The sequence below is a fragment of the Phaenicophaeus curvirostris genome, chromosome 5, assembly GCF_032191515.1.
Source record: "Phaenicophaeus curvirostris isolate KB17595 chromosome 5, BPBGC_Pcur_1.0, whole genome shotgun sequence".
Classification (NCBI taxonomy): domain Eukaryota; kingdom Metazoa; phylum Chordata; class Aves; order Cuculiformes; family Cuculidae; genus Phaenicophaeus; species Phaenicophaeus curvirostris.
Window position 1 is genome coordinate 2,264,983 of NC_091396.1, and position 22,580 is coordinate 2,287,562.

General features: G+C 56.0%; 4 protein-coding genes across 6 annotated transcripts; 2 read left to right on the top strand and 2 right to left on the bottom strand.

The window, feature by feature from the left end:
• Positions 1-3,134: 3,134 nt before the first annotated feature.
• Positions 3,135-5,711, bottom strand: RHOD (ras homolog family member D). Its single transcript, XM_069857343.1, has 5 exons — positions 5,565-5,711; positions 4,933-5,020; positions 3,750-3,859; positions 3,503-3,637; positions 3,135-3,404 (listed from the first exon to the last, which is right to left on the bottom strand). Exons 1-5 carry the CDS (start codon positions 5,691-5,693, stop codon positions 3,237-3,239), a joined length of 630 nt encoding a protein of 209 aa, XP_069713444.1. The 5' UTR covers positions 5,694-5,711; the 3' UTR covers positions 3,135-3,236.
• Positions 5,712-9,666: 3,955 nt separating this feature from the next.
• LOC138720911 (mas-related G-protein coupled receptor member H-like) lies at positions 9,667-10,912 on the top strand. Its single transcript, XM_069857337.1, has one exon. It carries the CDS (start codon positions 9,916-9,918, stop codon positions 10,831-10,833), a length of 918 nt encoding a protein of 305 aa, XP_069713438.1. The 5' UTR covers positions 9,667-9,915; the 3' UTR covers positions 10,834-10,912.
• Positions 10,913-12,363: 1,451 nt separating this feature from the next.
• Positions 12,364-14,568, bottom strand: LOC138720910 (mas-related G-protein coupled receptor member H-like). Of its 3 annotated transcripts, none has more exons than XM_069857336.1 (2): positions 14,126-14,568; positions 12,364-13,791 (listed from the first exon to the last, which is right to left on the bottom strand). In XM_069857336.1, exon 2 carries the CDS (start codon positions 13,751-13,753, stop codon positions 12,809-12,811), a length of 945 nt encoding a protein of 314 aa, XP_069713437.1. In that variant the 5' UTR covers positions 13,754-13,791; positions 14,126-14,568; the 3' UTR covers positions 12,364-12,808. The 3 variants fall into 3 exon arrangements, with proteins under 3 accessions (XP_069713437.1, XP_069713435.1, XP_069713436.1); XM_069857334.1 differs by having other exon boundaries at positions 14,132-14,567; XM_069857335.1 differs by having other exon boundaries at positions 12,364-13,787; positions 14,121-14,567.
• A 4,364-nt stretch (positions 14,569-18,932) lies between these two features.
• LOC138720913 (proto-oncogene Mas-like) lies at positions 18,933-21,516 on the top strand. Its single transcript, XM_069857338.1, has 2 exons — positions 18,933-19,445; positions 20,294-21,516. The coding sequence occupies exon 2, from the start codon at positions 20,319-20,321 to the stop codon at positions 21,297-21,299; it is 981 nt and encodes a 326-aa protein (XP_069713439.1). The 5' UTR covers positions 18,933-19,445; positions 20,294-20,318; the 3' UTR covers positions 21,300-21,516.
• Positions 21,517-22,580: the final 1,064 nt, after the last annotated feature.

Genomic DNA, 22,580 nt, shown 5'->3' on the forward strand with positions numbered 1-22,580 from the left:
TCATTGGCCACGCCCCCCAAGTGCAGCGCGAAGCACAGCGATTGGCTCGCCGCCCGCTGTGGCCACGCCCTCTCCGGTTGGCCACGCCCCCAGTGACTGCATGCAGCGCGGCGATTGGCTCTGCGCCCCCTCCCCCCTAGAAACGCCCCCTCCTGGCCACGCCCCCGACTGCCCGCGCCCCGCCTTGACCACGCCCACTCTGCTGGCGCAACACAGCGATTGGCTGCCCGCCCCGTGGGTCACACCCCAAATGGCCACGCCCCCAACCCCCCCTGCGCACGGCGATTGGCTCGGCGCCCCTCTTGGCCACGCCCCTTCCGTGGAGTCACCGCCTCCGAGCAACGCGCATGCGCCCGGAGGCGCCGGGATTAGCCACGCCCCCAACCCCCTGCGCGCAGCGATTGGATCCCCGCCCACGCGTGGCCACGCCCCCTCTTCGATCACGCCCGCCCCCGCTTAGTAACCCCCCCAGGAATGCGCATGCGCAGATGCGGGGTTGGCCACGCCCCCACCCGTGAGCGCCGATCAGTGATTGGCTCCCCGACCCCAGAGGCGTGGCCACGCCCCTTCCCGCCTCCCGCAGCGCGATTGGGTCCCGTCTGCGAGGCCACGCCCACTCGCGTCATTGGCCACGCCCCTTACGCCTTGCGCACTGATTGGCCACGCCCCCATGGCCACGCCCCCTCAGCTGCCGCAGACATAGCTATATACATACAGCACACATGCGTACATAGCTATATATGTGGAGCAGACATGCATACATAGCTATATACGTGCAGCACGCATGCATACATAGCTATATACATGGAGCAGACATGCATACATAGCTAGATACATGCAGCAGGCATGCATACATAGCTATATACGTGCAGCAGGCATGCATACATAGCTATATATGTGGAGCAGACATGCATACATAGCTATATACGTGCAGCAGGCATGCATACATACCTATATACGTGCAGCAGGCATGCATACATAGCTATATATGTGGAGCAGACATGCATACATAGCTATATATGTGGAGCAGACATGCATACATAGCTATATACGTGCAGCACACATGCATACATAGCTATATACGTGCAGCAGGCATGCATACATAGCTATATATGTGGAGCAGACATGCATACATAGCTATATATGTGCAGCAGACATGCATACATAGCTATATCCATACAGCACACATGCATACATAGCTATATACGTGCAGCAGGCATGCATACATAGCTATATACATGGAGCACACATGCATATGTAGCTCAGCAGGCATGCGTACATAGCTATATACATAGAGCACACATGCGTACATAGCTATATACATACAGCACACATGCATACGTAGCTATATACGTGCAGCACACATGCATACATAGCTATATATGTGCAGCAGACATGCATACATAGCTATATACATGCAGCACACATGCATACATAGCTAGATACATACAGCAGACATGCATACATAGCTATATACGTGCAGCACACATGCATACATAGCTATATACATGGAGCAGACATGCATACGTAGCTATGTACGTGCAGCACACGCATACATAGTTATATATGTGCAGCAGACATGCATACATAGCTATATACATGCAGCACGCATGCATACATAGCTATATACATAGGTCACACGTGCATACATAGCTATATATGTGCAGCACACATGCATACATAGCTATATACATAGGTCACACGTGCATACATAGCTATATACGTGCAGTACACATGCATACATAGCTATATACATAGGTCACACGTGCATACATAGCTATATACATGCAGCACGCATGCATACATAGCTATATGCATAGGTCACACGTGCATACATAGCTATATAAGTGGAGCACACATGCATACATAGCTATATACATAGGTCACACGTGCATACATAGCTATATACGTGCAGCACACATGCATACATAGCTATATACATGCAGCACACATGCATACATAGCTATATACATGCAGCACGCATGCATACATAGCTATATGCATAGGTCACACGTGCATACATAGCTATATAAGTGGAGCACACATGCATACATAGCTATATACATAGGTCACACGTGCATACATAGCTATATACATGCAGCACGCATGCATACATAGCTATATGCATAGGTCACACGTGCATACATAGCTATATAAGTGGAGCACACATGCATACATAGCTATATACATAGGTCACACGTGCATACATAGCTATATACGTGCAGCACACATGCATACATAGCTATATACGTGCAGCAAAACCCCTATATACATGCAGCACACACCATGCACACCTATATCCATGCAGCACACACACCTATATGTGAGCAGCACACGCCTGCACCCCTATATCCATGCAGCACCCCATCCCGTGCTGGGGCTGCTGCTGCCCACGAGGCCCATGTCGCGGTGACGAGGGTTGATCTTTAATGAGAGAAGACCCCAACGTCACCCCATGTCCCTGTGTCCCCGGCTGGCCTGCCAGCGGGAAGGGGAACCCCCCAAAATCAGTTCTCTGCTCCCATGCCCCGTCTGTCCCCGGAGCGAGGAGCTGGGCAGGGGACGCTCGGACGCTGTGGTCCCTGGTGGGATGGTTTCTTCATGCCCAGGAGATGCCTTCTTGCTGGTATCCCATGCCAGCCGGCGGCGCCAGCCCCGCAGCACAGCTTGCGGGGGGACGGGAGTGTGGCAGAGGAGGGCTAGTGGTGGCCAGAGTTGGGCTGGTGGTGGTGGAGAAGGTCTGGCAGCAGCTGGGAATGAAGATGGTACCCCAAGCCAAGGATGGGGATTGAAGGTGGTGCTCCAAGCCAAGGATGGGGAATGAAGAAGGTGCCCCAAGCCAAGGATGAGGGACAGCAGCTGGAAATGAAGAAGGTGCCTCAAGCTGAGGATGGAGAACGAAGAAGGTGCCCCAAACCAAGGATGGGGAGTGAAGAAGGTGCCCCAAGCCAAGGATGGGGAGTGAAGAAGGTGCCCCAAGCCAAGGATGGGGAGTGAAGAAGGTGCCCCAAGCCAAGGATGGGGAGTGAAGAAGGTGCCCCAAACCAAGGATGGGGAGTGAAGAAGGTGCCCCAAGCCAAGGATGGGGAATGAAGAAGGTGCCCCAAGCCAAGGATGAGGGACAGCAGCTGAGAACAAAGATGGTGCTCCAAGTGAAGGATGAGGAATGAGGATAATGCCCCAAGCCAAGGATGGGGACAGCAGCAGGTCCCAGGTCTCTGCCAGGAGCTGGGGGTTCAGCAGATCATGCAGCCCCTCTTGGGTCTCCTCCTGTGCTGGCTTCGGCGAGCAGCTCTGAGGGCAGCACCACAAGCTGCTGCAAAGATGTTCCGGACGTTCTCCTGGAACCTGGCCGAGCACTCCAAGTAGGACACGGCGTGGACCTGCCGGGCCATGGCCTCACCCTGTGGGGAACCGTGGGGTTAGACCCCTCTGGGGTCTCCAATTCCCCATCCAACCCATCCTGAAGGCATCTCCAGCCCATGGAGGGGGTGGAACTCACCTGCTGGTAGGAGATGGGCTCCAGGCGTCCCTCCTTCAGCTTGCGCAGCACCTCCTGGTCCTGCCGCAGGTCAGTCTTGCAGCCCACCAGCAGCACCGGGATGCCCTTGCAGAAGTGGTTCACCTCCGGGTACCACTGCGGGGGACACGCGTGTCACCCCGGGGATGGGGACACGGGTGGGAAGCAGCTCCCAGTCCACGCCACCTCCCACGAAGAGGACACATGGGGCGGCGGGGGGCTTCGTTACCTTCGTTACGATGTTGTTGTAGCTGTTGGGGTTGGTGACATCAAAGCAGATGAGGACAACGTTGGCGTCCGAGTAGGACAGCGGGCGAAGCCTGTCGTAGTCTTCCTGCCCTGCCGGGTGGAGTAGCAAACCAGTTACCCACCAGTTCACTACTGGTTCCACCAGCCTGGGAGCACCTCTGCTCCTCCAAGCTGAGGGACAAAGAGGGTGCTAACGGGACAACCTTGGGGACCAGCCAGCTATGGGTCAACCCCCCATCTCCCATGGCCAGGCGCACACTCTCCCGGGTGGAAAACTGGTTGGCTGGAGGGCCCAGAGAGTGGTGGGAACTGGAGTTAACTCCAGCTGGAGGCCGGTCACAAGTGGTGTCCCCAGGGCTCAGGGCTGGGTCCAGCCCTGGTCAGTGTCTTTATCAATGACCTGGATGAAGGCATCGAGTGCACCCTGAGCAAGTTTGCAGACGACACTAAGCTGGGTGGGAGCGTGAATCTGCTGGAGGGTCAGGAGGCTCCAAAGGGATCTGAACAGGCTGGATCCTTGGGCTGAGACCAACGGCAGGAGGTTCAACGAGGCCAAATGCCGGGTCCTGCTCCTCGAATCCTGGGGTCAGTTGTGGGCCCCTCCCCACAAGAAGGATGTTGAGGCTCTGGAGCGAGTGCAGAGAAGAGAACGGAGCTGGGGAAGGGGCTGGAGAAGAAGAGGAGCGGCTGAGAGAGCTGGGGGGGTTCAGCCTGGAGAAGAGGAGGCTGAGGGGAGACCTCCTTGCTCTCTGCAGCTCCCTGAGAGGAGGTTGTGGAGAGGAGGGAGCTGGGCTCTTCTCCCAAGGGACAGGGGACAGGACGAGAGGGAATGGCCTCAAGCTCCACCAGGGAGGTTCAGGATGGACATCTAGAAGAAATATTTCCTGGCAAGGGTGATCGGGCAGTGTCCGAGGCTGCCCAGGGAGGGGGTTGAGTCCCCTTCCCTGGAGGGGTTTAAGGGCCGGGTGGACGAGGTGCTGAGGGCCATGGGTTAGTGATTGATGGGAATGGTTGGACTCCATGATCCAGTGGGTCTCTTCCAACCTAGTGATTCTCTGATTCTATGATTCTATGATTCAGCGCATGGGGAGATGCCTCCAAGGCTTGACCCATGGGTGTGGGACACTCCCTAAATCCTGCCCGCCCCATGTCCCATGTCCCACCTGCCGTGTCCCAGAGGTGGATCGTCACGGGCTTGCCGCCGACCTCCAGGGAGGCCGTGTACTTCTCAAACACGGTGGGGACGTAGACCTGGCAGGGGACAGAGGGACATCAGACAAGTCCTACTTCCCAAGGGCAGTGGTGGGAGCAGCAGCAGAGGGGACCCTTGTGGACAGGGCATGGGAGGTACATGGGGTCAGGAGAGGGAATGGGGGGGAGAGGAGATGCTCGTCCCATCCCACATCCACCACCCATCGCTGTGGGACAGACCCCACTCTCCACCCCATGACCTTCAGGTGAGGCAGAGGTGTCCATCCACCACCAAAGGAAGCTCCTTCAGACCCCATCAGCTGGTGTCACCCCCATCCCAACATCCTGCAGCTGCCGTACCCATTCCATCCCAGATCCACCACTCATTGCTGTGGGACAGACCCCACTGTCCACCCCATGACCCCCAGGTGAGGTAGAAGGTTCCATCCAGCTCTAAAGGAAGCTCCTTCAGACCCCATCAGGTGGTGTCACCCCCATCCCCATGTCCTGCAGCTGCCCTACCATCCCATCCCACATCCACCACCCATCGGCTGCAGCAGCCCAGGGCCACCAGGTCCCCCCGTTGGGATGGCGCGTCCGGTACCTTTGGGAAGTCCCCCCTGGCGAAGGCCACCAGCAGTGACGTCTTCCCGCAGCCGCCGTCGCCCACCACGACGGCCTTGACCTCGGCTCGGGGGGTCCCCTGGCTCTGCCCCCCGTGTTCCCGCTGCATCGGGGCGGCCGGCGGCGACGACGAACGCGGCATCGGGACTCACCCGCCTGGCCCAGGGCGCGGCACCCACCGCACCCGCCCGCGGCGACGCCGGGCAAGGCGCCCACACGCCTACGGGCGCCCTCGCACGCCCGCCACGCCTCGCACACGCGTGGGGCTGCACGCACAGCACGGTTGCACACGTGCAGCTCCATATCACGCATGCTTCTCCTGCACACGCAGTGTTGCACACATGCAGCTCCACATCACACGAGCTTCTCTTGCACACACAGTCTTGCACACACGTGCAGCTCCATATCACACGTGCTTCTCTTGCACACACAGCACTGTTGCACACGTGCAGCTCCATATCACATATGCTTCTCATGCAGTGTTGCACACGTGCAGATCCACATCACACGTGCTTCTCTTGCACACACAGCACTGTTGCACACGTGCAGCTCCATAGCACATGTTTCTCTTGCACACACAGCACTGTTGCACACGTGCAGCTCCATATCACGCATGCTTCTCCTGCACACACAGTGTTGCACACATGCAGCTCCACATCACACGCGCTTCTTTTGCACACACAGTACTGTTGCACACATGCAGCTCCATATCACGTATGCTTCTCATGCACAGTGTTGCACACATGCAGCTCCACATCACATGTGCTTCTCTTGCACACACAGCACTGTTGCACACGTGCAGCTCCATATCACATATGCTTCTCATGCAGTGTTGCACACGTGCAGATCCACATCACACGTGCTTCTCTTGCACACACAGCACTGTTGCACACGTGCAGCTCCACATCACGCATGCTTCTCCTGCACACACAGTGTTTCACATGTGCAGCTCTACAGCACACGTGCTTCTCTTGCACACACAGTCTTGCACACACGTGCAGCTCCATATCACACATGCTTCTCTTGCACACACAGCACTGTTGCACACGTGCAGCTCCATATCACATATGCTTCTCATGCAGTGTTGCACACGTGCAGATCCACATCACACGTGCTTCTCTTGCACACACAGCACTGTTGCACACGTGCAGCTCCATAGCACATGTTTCTCTTGCACACACAGCACTGTTGCACACGTGCAGCTCCATATCATGCATGCTTCTCCTGCACACAGTGTTGCACACATGCAGCTCCACATCACACGTGCTTCTCTTGCACAGAGTGTTGCACAAGTGCAGCTCCATATCACACATGCTTCTCTTGCACACACAGCACTGTTGCACATGTGCAGCTCCACATCATGCATGCTTCTCCTGCACACAGTGTTGCACACGTGCAGCTCCACATCACACGTGCTTCTCTTGCACACACAGCACTGTTGCACACGTGCAGCTCCATATCACACATGCTTCTCCGGCACACAGTGTTGCACACGTGCAGCTCCACATCACACGCGCTTCTCTTGCACACACAGCACTGTTGCACACATGCAGCTCTGTTGCACGCATGCTTCTCCTGCACACACACATCACTTGCACACACACAGCTCCATTGCACACATGCTTCTCTTGCACACACACAGCTGTCGCACACACACATGACACCATCCCATCCATGCAGCTCCTAGACCTGCTTGCACGTCCAGCTCCTCCTTGCACATATCCACACTCGCACAGCTCCTCGCACGCCCCCAGCTCCATCCTGCTGACTCCTGCACGCAGACACACGCGTGTGCGCCCTGACTGCTGCAGGTGGGGCCCCCGCTGCTGCCCCAGCCTCCCAGCAGCCTGGGGTTTTATGGCTGGGAGGCAAAGTCCAGGGTGGAGGGAGGCGCAGGGGTGACTCACGGTGCCACCCCGATCCTCACCCCGGGTGACGTGCGGTGCCAGACCCTGCCCGGGGTGAGCCCTGCCCTGTCCCTGGCACCCAGCCTGGCAGGACCCGGCTGGCACCGTGGGCTTCTTAGCGAGTTTGTGGCTGACACTGAGCTGGGTGGGAGAGTGGGTCTGCTGGAGGGTTGAGAGGCTCCAAAGGGATCGGAACAGGCTGGATCCATGGGCTGAGACCAACGGCAGGAGGTTCAACGAGGCCAAATGGCGGGTCCTGCACTTGGGGCACAACAACCCTGAGCAGCTCCAGCCTAGGAGAAGGCTGGCTGGAAACTGCCTGGAGGAGAAGGACCTGGGGGGGTTGGTGGAACAGGAGCCAGCAGGGGCCCAGGGGGCCAAGAAGGCCAAGGGCATCTGGGCTTGGATCAGACCCGGCGTGGCCAGCAGGGCCAGGGAGGTTCTTCTCCCTCTGGCCTCGGCCCTGGGGAGAGCGCTCCTCGAATCCTGGGGTCAGTGCTGGGCCCCTCCCCACCAGAAGGATGTTGAGGCTCTGGAGCGAGTGCAGAGAAGAGAACGGAGCTGGGGAAGGGGCTGGAGAAGAAGAGGAGCGGCTGAGAGAGCTGGGGGGGTTCAGCCTGGAGAAGAGGAGGCTGAGGGGAGACCTCCTTGCTCTCTGCAACTCCCTGAGAGGAGGTTGTGGAGAGGAGGGAGCTGGGCTCTTCTCCCACGGGACAGGGGACAGCACAAGGGAGAATGGCTCCACCACCTCCCTGGGCAGCCTCTGCCTGTGCCTGAGAACCCTTTTGGTGAAGAAATTTTTCCTAATGTCCAATCTGAGCCTGCCCTGGTGGAAATTGAGGCCATTTCCTCTTGTCTTGTCCCTTGGGAGAAGAGCCCAGCAGCCACCTCACCACAACCTCCTTTCAGGCACTGCAGAGAGCGATGAGGTCTCTCCTCAGCCTCCTCTTCTCCAGGCTAAACAGCCCCAGGTCCCTCAGGTGCTCCCAGGACGCCTGTTCTTCAGCCCCTTTCCCAGCTCCGTTCCCTTCTCTGGACTCGCTCCAGAACCTCAACGTCCTTCTTGGAGTGAGGGGCCCAAAATTGAACCCAGTGTTTGAGATGTGGCCTCACCAGTGCACCGAGGAGGGTGCTTTTCCCACCAACCTGGCTGTGTCCCCCACCTCACGGCTGTTGAGGACACAGACAGCAGCTGGTGCTGCTCTGGAGAGGAAGGAGAGAGCACAAACCCCACTTTCCAGCTTGGAGGTCCCCGGGACCTCTTCTCCTCTGGTCAGTGCTCTTCTCCATCAACCCCGGTAGAAGTGGATGGGTGCTTCTGGCTCATCCCTTGCTATCCACACCCCACCTTGGCTCCCTTGGTGAGTACCAGCTGGTCTGGGCAGGCTCTGAACCCCAAGATGAGCTGAGGAAAGTCTGAACTGATGGCTCAAACACCAAATTCCCACCCAGGCTTGATGCACGAGAAAGCTGAAGGAGACCCTGCAGCCCTTCCCGTGCCAGGAGGCTGGAATGCAGATCCATGCAGTAATGAACATCTCATCTCAGAAGGATGCAGCGTCAGGATAGGGTGGGGAGAGGAGTGCAGAGCACAATAAAACAATTAGGAAGGTAGTAATTACCAGTCTAATGAGATATCAGGCTGAATCCTAAAAGCATTGAGATTTTTTCACAGCAAGATGTTTGCTGCAGCAGAATTAATCCTTTGGGGTATTCGATGGGCAAAACATTTCCGCTCCCACAAGACCAAAAGAAACTTGTCAGGAGAAGAAGCTCGGTTGGTGCAAGCTCTGTCTCTGAAACTGCCCAGCGCTCTCTTACCACCTGACCCATGATCTTGCAGAAACGCCCCAGAGAGCAGCTGGGTTTGGAGGAGAGAGGAGCTTCTCACGTCTTCTGAGGGTGCGGAGACTGGGTTCTCCTCATCTGAGAAGATCGTGGCAAGGAGAGCCAGAGGGAGGGCATGGAGACCCCAGTTCTGCTCATCTGAGAAGATCGTGGCAAGGAGAGCCGGAGGGAGGGCGTGGAGACCCCAGTTCTGCTCATCCGAGAAGATCGTGGCAAGGAGATCTGAAGGGAGGGAACGTGCCCCACTTGGACGTGTTGGGAGGTGGCCCCAACTGCTGTCTGGAAAGGTAGGGGGTCAGGACCGGAGCCCATTCCAGGGAGCTGCTCGCGTCTCCCTGCAGCTCCCCTCGCTGCTCCTACACGTGTCCTTCCTTGGGGCACCTGCAGCCCCTCCAACCTCTGCCCTGCACTCACCTCCCGTCACTGGTGAGGCAGCCGCGTCCCCAGTCCTCCCATCACCCCCCTGTCCCCATCCCTGCTGCGTCACATCACCAGGAACCTCTCCCCGACACGTCCTTTGGGGTCCCACTAAATCTCCACCTGCTCTGCCTGCAGCTGGAGACCCCACCTCCCACCATGGAGCTGAACCAGACATCCCCACCTCCCACATCACCTGCGCCGGAGATCAATGAAGAAGACCTGTGTGTGGTAGAAGCCACCAAAATGGCCACAGACAGTGTCACGCTGCTCATCTGCCTCTCCGGGCTGGTGGGGAACGGGGCTGTCCTCTGGCTCCTCGGCTTCCGCATCCGCAGGAACCCCGTCACCGTCTACATCCTCAACCTGGCTGTGTCCGACTTCACCTTCCTCGTCTTCACAGTCACCTTGACCCTCCTCTATGCGATGGACGACATCTCCTGCTCCTCCCTCGTGCCCAATGTGTACCGGAGAACCATCTACCTGCTCTCACTCTTCTCCTACAACATGGGCCTCTACCTCCTGACGTCCATCAGCATCGAGAGGTGCGTGTCCATCCTCTTCCCGCTCTGGTACCGTTGCCGCCGCCCCCAGCACTTGTCGGCCATGGTGTGTGCCCTGCTCTGGGCGCTCTCCATCACCGTCATCGCCGCAGTGACTTCTCTCTGCCTCTTGTACGACTTCGAGCATTGCCGGGTAGCTCTCATCTCCATGTACATCCTCAATTTCCTCATCTTTGCCCCACCCATGGTCATTTCCAATGTCATCCTCTTCATGAAGGTCCTATGCGACTCCAAGCGGCGTCAACCTAAGAGGCTCTACATCGTTATCTTCCTCACTATCCTCTTCTTTCTCACCTTCGGGGTCCCCCTCAGCATCTGGAATTTCTTCCAGCTGTTCTCCTACCTCGTTGTGTCTTCCCGGATCATCTTCCTGCTCGCCTGCATCAACAGCAGCATCAACCCCTTCATCTACTTCTTGGTGGGAAGCTACCAGAGGCACTGCTCCTTGGTGTCCCTCCAGGTTGCCTTCCAGAGGGTCTTCGAAGAGACAGCAGTCACCACCGTCTCCAGCTAAGAGGCCGCCGTGCTTACATCAGCTGCGCTGCCCACCCTGGCTTCACACTCATCTCTCCACCTTTGCTCCTGGTTGGGCCTGCAGGGTTGGGCCTATCTCCATCCCCATCCCTACCTATCTCCATCCCCACCCCTACCTATCTCCATCCCCATCTATCTCCATCCCCCATCCCTATCTATCTCCATCCCCATCCATCTCTGTCCCCATCCACCTCCGTCCCCATCCCTATCTATCTCCATCCCCCATCCCTATCTATCTCCATCCCCATCCCTATCTATCTCCGTCCCCACCCCTACCTACCTCCATCCCCATCCCCATCCATCTCCGTCCCCCATCCCTATCTCCATCCATCCCCACCCCTATCTCCATCCCCACCCCCATCTACCTCCAACCCCTGCCCTTTCCCATGTCCATTCCCATCCCACTCCCCATCCCATCCCCACCCCAACCCTGGTTCCTCCCCACCCTCTCCTCCAATAAATGCCCCAACTCCACTGTCTCTCTCGTTCCTCTGTGGCTGCGAGTGGGATCTCCCTGAGAAACAGCCCCCAGACCCTTCGGAGGGGTGTGTGGGGAGGGACTGGAGCCTCGGGGTGGGGAAGGGGAGGTGGTGGGGCTGGTGGGAAGGCGTGGGGCAGAGTGGAGATGGCCAGGGGGGCAGGAGGTGGTAGGGGTAGCATGAAGGGCTTGGGTTGCGGTGGAGCTGGTGGGAAGGTGGTGAGGGGAAAGGGAGGTGGTGGAGCTGGTGGGAAGGTGTGGGATGTGGTGGGGCTGGCTGGGGGGGTGCATAGGGCGTGGTGGGGTCCATATTTATCAGGACAGGAGCAGTACCAGCCCCAGAGGTGCCAGTGGGACAGCTCAGCACGTCCCCAGAGCAGCCCAAGGATGGGTCCCTTCCTCTGCCTCCACCATGGTGCTGGGGGCACCCAAGGCTTGGCACGATGGCACCTGGTCTGGAGCCATCTCACCCAGCTTCTGGGTCCAGCACTGTCCTCCTGCACACCCAGAGCTATCCCCACCGCTGTGTTCCACCAGCTGAGACCTCGTTAGAGCCACAGGGAGGCAAGTGATGATGCCCCATGGAACCTGTGGTGGCCAACAGACAGGACACCCTGCTCCTGGAAGGTGGTGGCCACTTTGGGGACCACAGACTCTCCCTCTCCATGCTTTACACCCTCCCAACCTGCTGGAGGATGAGGAATGCTCCAGCCCAGTGAAGCCAGGGGAGAGGCAGAATTCCAGAATCATTGAATGGGTTGGGTTGGAAGGGACCTCAAAGCCCAGCCAGTTCCACCCTTGCCATGGGCAGGGACACCTCCCACTGGATCAGGAGCTCCAAGCCCCATCCAACCTGGCCTTGAACACCTCCGGGGATGGAGCAGCCACAGCTTCCCTGGGCAACCTGGGCCAGTGTCAGCTCCTGTTCCAGAGAAGAGTCCTTCATCCTTCGCTGGTGCAGGAGCAAAGGTGGCTCGGGGTGTGTGATGCTGTTTATTGGGATCAGGCTGTGAGGAGATGCAGGGACCGGTGGGAGGGGGAGGGTGCTGGGGCCCTGGCAGAGCCTGGTGAGGGGCAGGGGTCCTCTCTGCTCCCCTCCTGCCTCCTGTAGTGCCAGCAGAGCTCAGTGAGGCTGTGCAGGGAGGTGGGATGGGGAGAGGAGCTCGGGAAGCTGAATGGGCTCCGCTCATTCCAAAAAGCCAATAGCATGTGAGATGGGAACGTGGTCCTCAGGGACATGTTCTCCTCGAAACCTCTGGAGGGCTGGCAGGGAGAAGGAAAGCTGAGCCCCAACACTCTCCCTGCAGAGCATCCCTCCTTCTCACAATGACCTTGGTGATGTCCCTGCTCTCCTCTTTGGAAGCAAATGGAATTCCACCACATGAGGGTGACTTTGGGGGAAGGCTGTAGGCATTTATTGATCTGGTTACTCCAGGAATCGATGTCCCAGGGTCTTAAGCAGAGCGATGGAAAGGCTTCAACAGTCTGGGGCCAGCGCAGCCATCGTAGTGTCATTGTTGCATGACTTGGTGTCTTCTGGCTCTTCAAAGACCCTCTGGAAGGCAGCCTGGAGGGACACCGAGGAGCAGCCCCTCTGGCAGGTCCCCACCGAGAAGTAGATGAAGGGTTTGCTGCCGCTGTTGATGCAGGCGAGCAGGAAAACCACTTGGGTGGGCATGGGCGTGAAGATGATCTGCTGGAGGAAATTCCAGATGCTGAGAGGAAGAGCAAAGAGGAGGAAGAGGAGGATGGTGAGGAAGATAACGCTGTAGAACCTCCTGGGTTGGTGCTGCTGGGAGTCACACTGGACTTTAATGAAGAGGGTTGTGCTGGAAATGACCATGAGTGGAGCAAAGAGGAGGAAGTTGAGGGTGTACATGGAGATGAGAGCTACCCGGCAGTGCTCTTGGTTGGACAACAAGCAGAGAGAAGTCACTGCGGTGATGATGGTGATGGAGAAGGCCCAGAGCAGGACACACACCATGATTGACAAGCGCTGGGTGTGGCGAATGCCGGGCCAGAGGATGGACATGCACCTCTGGGAGCTGATGGCTGTCAGGAGGTAGAGGCCCGTGTTGTAGGAGAAAAGTGAGAGCAGAAAAAGCCACCTCAGGTACCTCAGGAGCGCAACGGGAGAGCAAGAGGCGTTCTCCATCATGTAGAGGAGGGATGAGGTGACCATGAAGAGGAGGAAGGTGAAGTCAGCGACAGCCAGGTTGAGGATGTAGATGGTGAGGGGGTTCCTGCGGATGCGGAAGCCGAGGAGCCAGAGGACGGCCCCGTTCCCCACCAGCCCGGAGAGGCAGATGAGCAGTGTGACACCATCTATGGCCATGGTGGTGACCTCTGTGCTGCACGAGTCTTCTCCGCTGGTTGTCAGTGTAGGTGGTGCAAGAGGTGGGGTCATGAGGTGTCCTTCCATGGTTGGATGCTGGGGAGGCTGTGGAACGCGTTCCCTGGCTGTGGTCAGAGTGGACAGCAAGTTAGCAGCTTGGAGAAGCCGGGGGCGAGCCATGAAATCCCTCGCCAGCTCCGTGACCTGGGAAGGCATCAGTGGAGGGCAAGGGGGACATGCTGGAGATGGGAGCGGTGGACATGGTGGGGCAGGGAGGGAGACGGGAACGGAGGGAGAGGGAGCTTCACCAGAAGATGCAGAAGGCAAGGGCAGGGCGGTGGGGAGAGGACATGGAGGAGCTCTGCCAGTCACCAGGAGAAGGTGGGAGGAACGTAGGTGCTGCCAGTGAAAGCTGGAGGCGAGGAAGGTGGGGTAGGAACGAAGAGCATCGCACTTAACTGTCACCTTTGGGGACGCAGCAGGCAAGGGCTGGGCTCGGGCAGATCAACGTCGATGTCTTGGCACCTCACGCTCCTTTTGCATCCTAAAGCGGATCCTCCCAGGAGAGCTGCACAATGAAGAACATCCCCTGGTTACCAGGAGGTCCCTGCTCTTGTCCCACCGTCTCCTCTCTGTGCCCTATTCCCGTAGATCCCCTCGACAGCACCCACGGCTCCTCCAGGCACAGTGGATTCGTGGGAGGGTCGGGAGAGGTTTTGTAATAGCAGCTACGTCAGAGCTTCCTTGTTTTTGTTTATCGTGCTATGTTTTTCCCCACAAAGGAAGTGTCTTCTGCCAAAAGAGCCGCAAGCAGCATTTTGTGAATGGCTCCTCATCTCCTCCTAATTAGGAACACTCCTTCACAGACCACGACCCATTCTCCGACTCCCTTCCATCTCCTGGCAGGTTTCTGCTGGCCTGGGATTCTCCTCTGCCTGTAGCAGGGCTCCTCGGAGCTCAGCATCCCTGAGAGGACATCGTTTCTCATTCCTCCTGTGGCAGAGTGCGATGGCAACGATGGTGACGCTGGTGGTACTAGCAACGATGGCAGCGTTGGTGATGCTGGAGATGCTGGTGGCACCAGCAACAATTGCAATAATGGTGATGCTGGTGGTGCTGGTGGCACCAGTAACGATTGCAATAATGATGCTGGTGGTGCTGGTGATGCTGGTGGCACCAGCAATGGTTGCAATAATGGTGATGCTGGTGGTACCTGTTGGGTGACCAGGGGCTTTTCAGCATCTGCTCTCCATCTCAAAAGAACACAGGGATCATCACCAAAACCTCCCTTCAGCCCATGGGAGGAAACCCTCAAACTAGAGCTAAGAATTAGCATTTCTTGTCAGTTCAGCACAATCTTTAACAGCCCAGTTGAAGGACAACAAGCAGTTGTTTCAGCCCAGCTCCAACGACACCAGCATTTATAGCCCAGAGTAATTATTGCTAATACCCATCACTGGTGCAATGAAAGCTGCTAGTGATTAAAACGACAACTGTGGGTCATCAGGAGAGGTTCACAGCTGCCTCAGGTGTGGAAGAGCTTCTCCAGAGGGATTCTCAGCCCCAAGGAGCACCCAGGTTGCCTAGAGAAGTCCTGGTTGCCCCATCCCTGGAGGTGTTCGAGGCCAGGTTGCATGGGGCTTGGAGCTCCTGATCCAGTGGGACGTGTCCCTGGGGGTGGAACTGGCTGAGCTTTGAGGTCCCTTCCAACCTAAACCATTCTATGATTCTATTTGGAGGAAAGAGAAGCTGCTTGGGTCTTCTGAGGATGCAGAGATCCTAGTTCTCCTCCTCTGAGAAGATAGTGGCAAGGAGAGTGGAAGGGAGTGAACATGCCCCACTTGGACACGCAGCCAGGTTGTCCCCAGGCTGCTTCCTTATCTCTCTCTTATCAGCAACACCTTCTCTCCTGCAAGTGCGGGCATCGCTGCTTGTAGCGGCAGAGATGGCTCATTAGCACCTATTGCCAAGATTTTGTACCTGACGTAGAGTTTTTCCCCCAGATGCCTGTTTTTATCGTAAGAAAACCACCCTTGAGCCAGCAGCCTCACCCCTCGGTTGCACAGGAAGGTTTTCAGCCTTTTGCTGATGTAGGTTTATAGAATCATAGAATCACCAGGTTGGAAAGAACCCATCGGATCATCGAGTCCAACCATTCCCATCAATCACTAACCCATGTCCCTCAGCACCTCGGCCACCCGGCCCTTAAACCCCTCCAGGGAAGGGGACTCAACCCCCTCCCTGGGCAGCCTGTTCCAGCACCCAACGACCCTTTCCGTGAAATATTTTTTCCTGATGTGAAAAATCAGGAAAACACCTCTGCAAATGGACCTCAAGAGTGCACCCCAGGGTTTTCTTAGCCCCCACATTCCTGCACAGCTCACATCTCCCCACGCCCTTCCAGGAACTGCTGCCCAACAGCAGGGGCTCCTCAGGACAGAGGGTTCACCTGGTGCCTCCTGCAAGATTCCTACAAGTTCCAGTGAGGAAAACCACCTGGGAAGTAAGAGCTGTTGGGATGCTCTTGTGGGATGCTGGGATGAGTCTCACCAGCCATGGTGCCTGCAGGTTCAGGCTTCCCGGGAGGAGGAGGAGGATGGATGATGAAGCACAACTTGCAGCCACAGAAGCCGGGAGGTGCTGTTCTGCAGACCCCGTGCCCGTTCACGCTGGTTGAAGACGGATTAAGAAAGCACAGGATCAGGCTTTCCCTGTGGGCCATGGGAAGCTGGCTGAACAGAAGCTTTGGAAGCAACAGGGAGATGGAGCTGCAGCCCAGCTGCTTTGCATCTAACACACCCCGTTACTGCCGGGCCAGGACACTTTTAGCTAGTCCTAACATGGCTTGAGCTTGATTTTTGCAGAGGCTGAAGGAGAAGCCAGGGAGGAGCTGGCAGGATGTATTGCTCACGCCACTCCAGTAGGTGCCAGTTCCCAGCACATTTCTCCATCAAGCAGGAGCTTCCCGGAGGATTCCACGCTAGGACACCCTGTCCCCTGCTGGAGCAGATGCTGGGAATGTGCTGAGGGTGAATTTGGAGCAAGCTGGCCCAGAGGACTTGTGGTTGGAGGGACATCTGGGACAAAGGCAGTGAGAGAGCTGGAAATGGTAGCAGCAATTATTGCAGGGTTTGTTGTTCACTGGGACGCTTGGAAGCTCATCACTAAGACACCTGATTTTTTCTTAGAATGTTTAAACAGTCATAGAATCATGGAATGGTTTGGGTTGGAAAGGACCCTGAAGCCCATCCAGTTCCAACCCACCTGCCATGGGCAGGGACACCTCCCTCTGGATCAGGTTACTCCAAATCCCATCCAACCTGACCTTCAGCACCTCCAGGATGGGGCTTCCATGAGTTCTCTGGGCAACCTGGGCCAGTTCCTGGGTGAAAGGACTGTCCTTTGTTATCAAACATCTATTTTGTTCCAACCCTGTTTGAATTATTTCTAGTTGATTGATTCTAAGTGCTTGATAGGAATAGTTGGACTCGATGATCCTGTGGGTCTTTTCCAACCTAGTGATTCTGTAATTCTGTTCTAATTTCTTCTAACCGTGTGGGTCCTCTTGGGTTGCTGGGTGGGTTGTAGGAAGATATTTCTGCTGGGAAATGAGCGTCCCTGTTCGAGCCACCCACAGCGACACAGGCAGAGGAATGATGAGGAATTCAGTCCAGTTCACACTATGTTCCTGTGGTTTGGTGTCTCGTCCAGCTGGCCCTGAGATGGGAAAACACTGACTCCAACTCCACTTTCTGCTTTAGGGGGGATTTTTTAGTGGGTACAAAGCAAACCAGAGAGACTTCCAGGAAGAAGATGATGAAGACTTTTCCGAGGTGGTCCTGGCAAGGGAAGGGTGATGCACAGAAGAGGTGCTGTGAGGTGATAGCCTGTACTGCCTGCTGAAACCCATCCCAAAAGAAACGGTGGAGAGGCACTAGCCCAGGGAAGTGGTGGCTGGAGATGTTCAAGGCCAGGTTGGATGGGGCTTGGAGCCCCTGATCCAGTGGGAGGTGTCCCTGCCCCTGGCAGGGGGGTTGGAACTGAATGAGCTTTAAGGTCCCTTCCGACTCAAACCATTCTACAATTCTATGCTGTAAAATGATGCCAAAAGGTGCCTTGAGGGGCAACAGCACGAGGGAACTTGTCACCTCTGCCCCCAGCACGGCTGTCCCCGCACTTGTGGGAGTTAGGAACCACCAGGCTGGTGAAGAACCAGAGATTTGGATGCCTCGGGGGCTGCCACAAGGTGATGTGAATGATTGGGTGCTCAGTGCACGTTGTCCCCGTGCTGCTTGTCCCCAGGTGCGCCAGGACCCCCAGGTCAGGAACTGGGATCCTGCACACGCCTGGCAATGTCCACGCAGCTGGTTGGAGGGAGCTTCCCAATAATTCCACGTTACTTATAGCTTGATAATAGCAACAACAATCATTTGTTATTTATTTATAGCTTAAATTGTCTGGTTTATTGGTGTTTGTTTGCATCCTGCTACCTCAGCAGGTGTGAGACGTGAGGATGGGGCACAGAGCAGCTGCCCACACGCCGGTGTCGGAGAGGGCAGGTCCGCTGGTCTGCGTCATCCCTGGGTGCATCACACCATCCTGCGTCCCTCCCCACCACACGGAGGGATTATAGAATCACCAGGTTGGAAGAGACCCACTGGATCATCGAGTCCAACCATTCCTAGCTCTTGCAAGCAGGGAAGTGACCGCAGGTGCCGTGTTGAGCATCGTGTCCTCCCAGTGGATGAGTTGACGGGGAGCTTGATGGTGGCTTCTTCTGGGCCCCTCCCCACAAGAAGGATGTTGAGGCTCTGGAGCAAGTGCAGAGAAGAGAACGGAGCTGGGGAAGGGGCTGGAGAAGAAGAGGAGCGGCTGAGAGAGCTGGGGGGGTTCAGCCTGGAGAAGAGGAGGCTGAGGGGAGACCTCATTGCTCTCTGCAACTCCCTGAGAGGAGGTTGTGGAGAGGAGGGAGCTGGGCTCTTCTCCCAAGGGACAGGGGACAGGACGAGAGGGAATGGCCTCAAGCTCCACAGGGGAGGGTCAGGCTGAACATTAGGAAAAAATTTTTCCTGGAAAGGGTGATTGGGCAGTGTCCGAGGCTGCCCAGGGAGGGGGTTGAGTCTCCTTCCCTGGAGGGGTTTAAGGGACGAGTGGACAAAGTGCTGAGGGACATGGGTTAGTGATTGATGGGGATGGTTGGACTCGATGATGTGATGGGTCTTTTCCAACCTGGTGATTCTGTGATTCTATGATTCTATGTGACTAGAGCAGACGTTCACAAGATGGGGAACCACCTGCTGTCTCGTGGATGCTGCAGCTGGTTGTGGAGGAGAAGAAGCAAATGAGAAGGAAGACAAGGATGTCACGCTCGACACGACGGTTGCGAAAAGGAAAGGTTTGAGGCAACCAGCAGACTGGTCGGCAATGCTCATCCTGTGAGGGTGACTCCAGCAAGCTGCTTCCGCTGCTCTCAGAGGTGGTGACCAAGCCCTGGCACGTCTGCATGTCCACAGCCACCCTCCACCCTGCAGAACCCCAGAACCCTGGTCCCAGAGCCCATTTGGTTTCAAGCTGAGGAAGAGACAGGGTACCAGAGGCTGCACGTGGACCACTGGAGGAGCCTCATCATGGAGTTACCTTGTTCCTGCTGGTCAGATCTCATCTGGGAGGGCTTGGGTGTGGCAGCTTTGTGAAATTGGACAGAGCAGACTGGACTTTGCAGCTCTGGGAGAGCAAGGCTGTGCAAGGACTCTGCCCTCACTGGACCCCCCTGTGCCTGGTGAGAGGGGTCTGGGATACACTTCTGCTCATGTCGCTGGGGCATGCGCTCTGCTCTTCCTTGGTCTTTCCATTCTTCCCAATCACCTCCTCATCCCCTTTTCAGTCCTTAAAGGGCATCTGAATCTGCATGCTTTTTCTTTCTCCTTCCACTCCTCTTCCAACTCTGTCTCCTGCCAAACTGGGACCAAGTTTTCCTTCCTATTCCTTTTCCTATTCCTATTCCTATTCCTATTCCTATTCCTATTCCTATTCCCATTCCCATTCCCATTCCCATTCCTATTCCATGAACAGGAGCCAGCAGGGGCCCAGGGGGCCAAGAAGGCCAAGGGCATCTTGGCTTGGATCAGAGCCGGCGTGGCCAGCAGGGCCAGGGAGGTTCTTCTCCCTCTGGCCTCGGCCCTGGGGAGAGCGCTCCTCGAATCCTGGGGTCAGTGCTGGGCCCCTCCCCACCAGAAGGATGTTGAGGCTCTGGAGCGAGTGCAGAGAAGAGAAGAGAACGGAGCTGGGGAAGGGGCTGGAGAAGAAGAGGAGCGGCTGAGAGAGCTGGGGGGGTTTAGCCTGGAGAAGAGGAGGCTGAGGGGAGACCTCATTGTGGGTGGATGAGGTGCTGAGGGACATGGTTTAGTGATTGATAAGAATGGTTGGACTTGATGATACAATGGGTCTTTTCCAACCTGGTGATTCTATGATTCCTATTCCTCTCCTCTTGCTTTTCTTCTATTTTTCTATGTGTTCTCTGGGTTGCAGGTTTTGCAGCCCATGGAGATCTGACTGACCAGGGGACATTGACAATATTGGACACGTAAGAATCGCTAATTTTACCTTCATCTCTTGCCTTTCTCCAAGGAAGCACTAGAGAGGAAGGCGGAAGATGAACCACCACCCCAACAACACGATCCGTGACTGGAGTACAGTGTCCCCAGCACCTATGGAGAACATGGTTTATGGAGGTGGACACAACGGGACCAAGTGCTTTGCAGAACACATCCCTGAGATCATCACTGGGAGCATCACGCTGCTCATCTGCCTGTGTGGGCTGGTGGGGAACGGGGCCATCCTTTGGCTCCTCGGCTTCCGCATCCGCAGGAACCCCTTCACTGCTTATCTCCTGAACCTGGCCGTGGCGGACGCCTCCTTTCTCCTCTGCACGGCGGCTTTCCTTGTGATATATCACATGCCCATGCTCAGCTGCTTTCAACCAGAGATTCTACGGGTGCTGCCGCTGTTTCACTCCATGGTCCTACTCATGTACAGCACCAGCCTCTATCTCCTGACGGCTATCAGCGTGGAGAGATGTGTGGGTGCCCTCTGGCCCTTCTGGTGCCGATGCCACCGCCCGAAGCTGCTCTCAGCCCTCATGTGCATCCTCCTGTGGACCCTGGCCGCTGTCCTTGCCGGGCTGGTGTATTTTGTGTGTGAGCTGGGTCACTCTAAACGCTGCTGGATTGTTCTTGGAACTTTGTGCTTTCTCAATTTCTTCTTTTTCACTCCCTTTATGGTTCTTTCCAACGTGATCCTCTTCATCAAGCTTAGGCGTAGCTCTTGGCAAGACCAGCCAGCGAGGCTGTACGTTGTCATCTTCCTCGCCGTTTTCTTCTTCCTCCTCTTTGGCATCCCGTTCAGCGTCCAGATCTTCCTCAACTTCTTTGTCTACATTAATTTTGTCTTCGAGATCTGCCTCTTACTGGCCACTCTCAACAGCAGCATCAATCCCGTTATTTATGTCCTGGTTGGGAGCTATGGAAAGTCCAGGTTCAGGGAATCCGTCAAAGTGGCTCTTCAGAGGGTCTTTGAAGATAGAGCAGATTCCCAAGAGGTGGGGGAGACCGCTGTGATGGGAATTGCTGCCTAAACCCCTCTGGCTGCTGGTTGGCACCTGGAGAGGGGCAGTCCTGCCTCTTCACCCTGGGCCAGCACCCATGGGAGCAGAGACCTTGCCTGGTTGGGTGAGCAGGACCAGTGGTGGACAGTCCTGCATCCCCCAGGACACGTCACAGTTCCCACCTTGAGCTTATTGTTAAGTTATTGCAATAAAAATGTGTTCCACGTAACTTATTGGTGATTGCAGTTTCTTCCCATGCTGGCTCCATGGGGTGTCCTTGCTTGGTCCCAAAGGTACAGTTGTGACAGTCCCCTCACGCTTCCTTCTAGTTTATAACGCTGAAGTGTTGTGGTCCAGCAAGTCCTGCATCATTTGTTCTCCAAGGTTAACTCCACCTTAGTCTGGCTCAAGGAGCTGGGAGCATCAGTCAGCAGCCAAACCTTTACCATGATGAGGATTCCATCTGTGCCCCTTCCTTGGAGCTGTTCAAGGCCACTTTGGATGAGGCTTGGAACAACCTGATCCCGTGGAAGGTATCCGTGCCCATGGCAGGGGATTGAATGGGCTTTGGGGCCCCTTCCAACCCAAACCATTCCACGATTCTATGATTTTAAGGTGTTGCCTGTGGAAGCAGAAGCTGAGAAACCCTCTTTTGCTGAGCAGTAAGGGTTGTGTCACATAACATCATGCTGACGTACCTCAATGTTTTCCTTATCATGACCTCTTCACATTTGAAAGGGTTGGTTTGATGAAGGGATGTGAGATTCTGTAGCTGGGGACACAAAGACAGCATCGGGGAGGAAGAGAGGCTGCAGTTCTGGTTCTGGGATCCCCCTACTTGCCAGTTCCCAGCAGGAGCACAACTTGCTCCCAGGTCCAACAGGAGTTATTTACATTTCACTTCCACCACCTTCATTATGGGTAGGAATCATCTCACCTAACTTCAGCTCTCTAGGAATTCTATGGGTCTGAGAAAACCTTTGTAGGCTGCTGAGTGACCACAACAGGAGCGTAGGAGACAACTCATATGGAACCCGTAACTTTCAGATAGCTAAAGCCAAGGGGGCAGCATTAATTCATCTGATTTTCCTGAAATCCTGAGATCTGAAGCCACCTCCCCACCACCAGCCTGTGCTCTGGTCCATGCACAGATCTTATTACTCAGCTTTTTGATGCTCATTGTCACGTCCTCTTGGAAACTGCATACTTGAAGGTCAAGCTTCGATGTGAAATCAAGTGGCAACTCCAGATCTGAATCAGAAACAAGGTCTGGAGCAACACCAAGCTTGTAGGGCAGGGTCCTAAAGATGC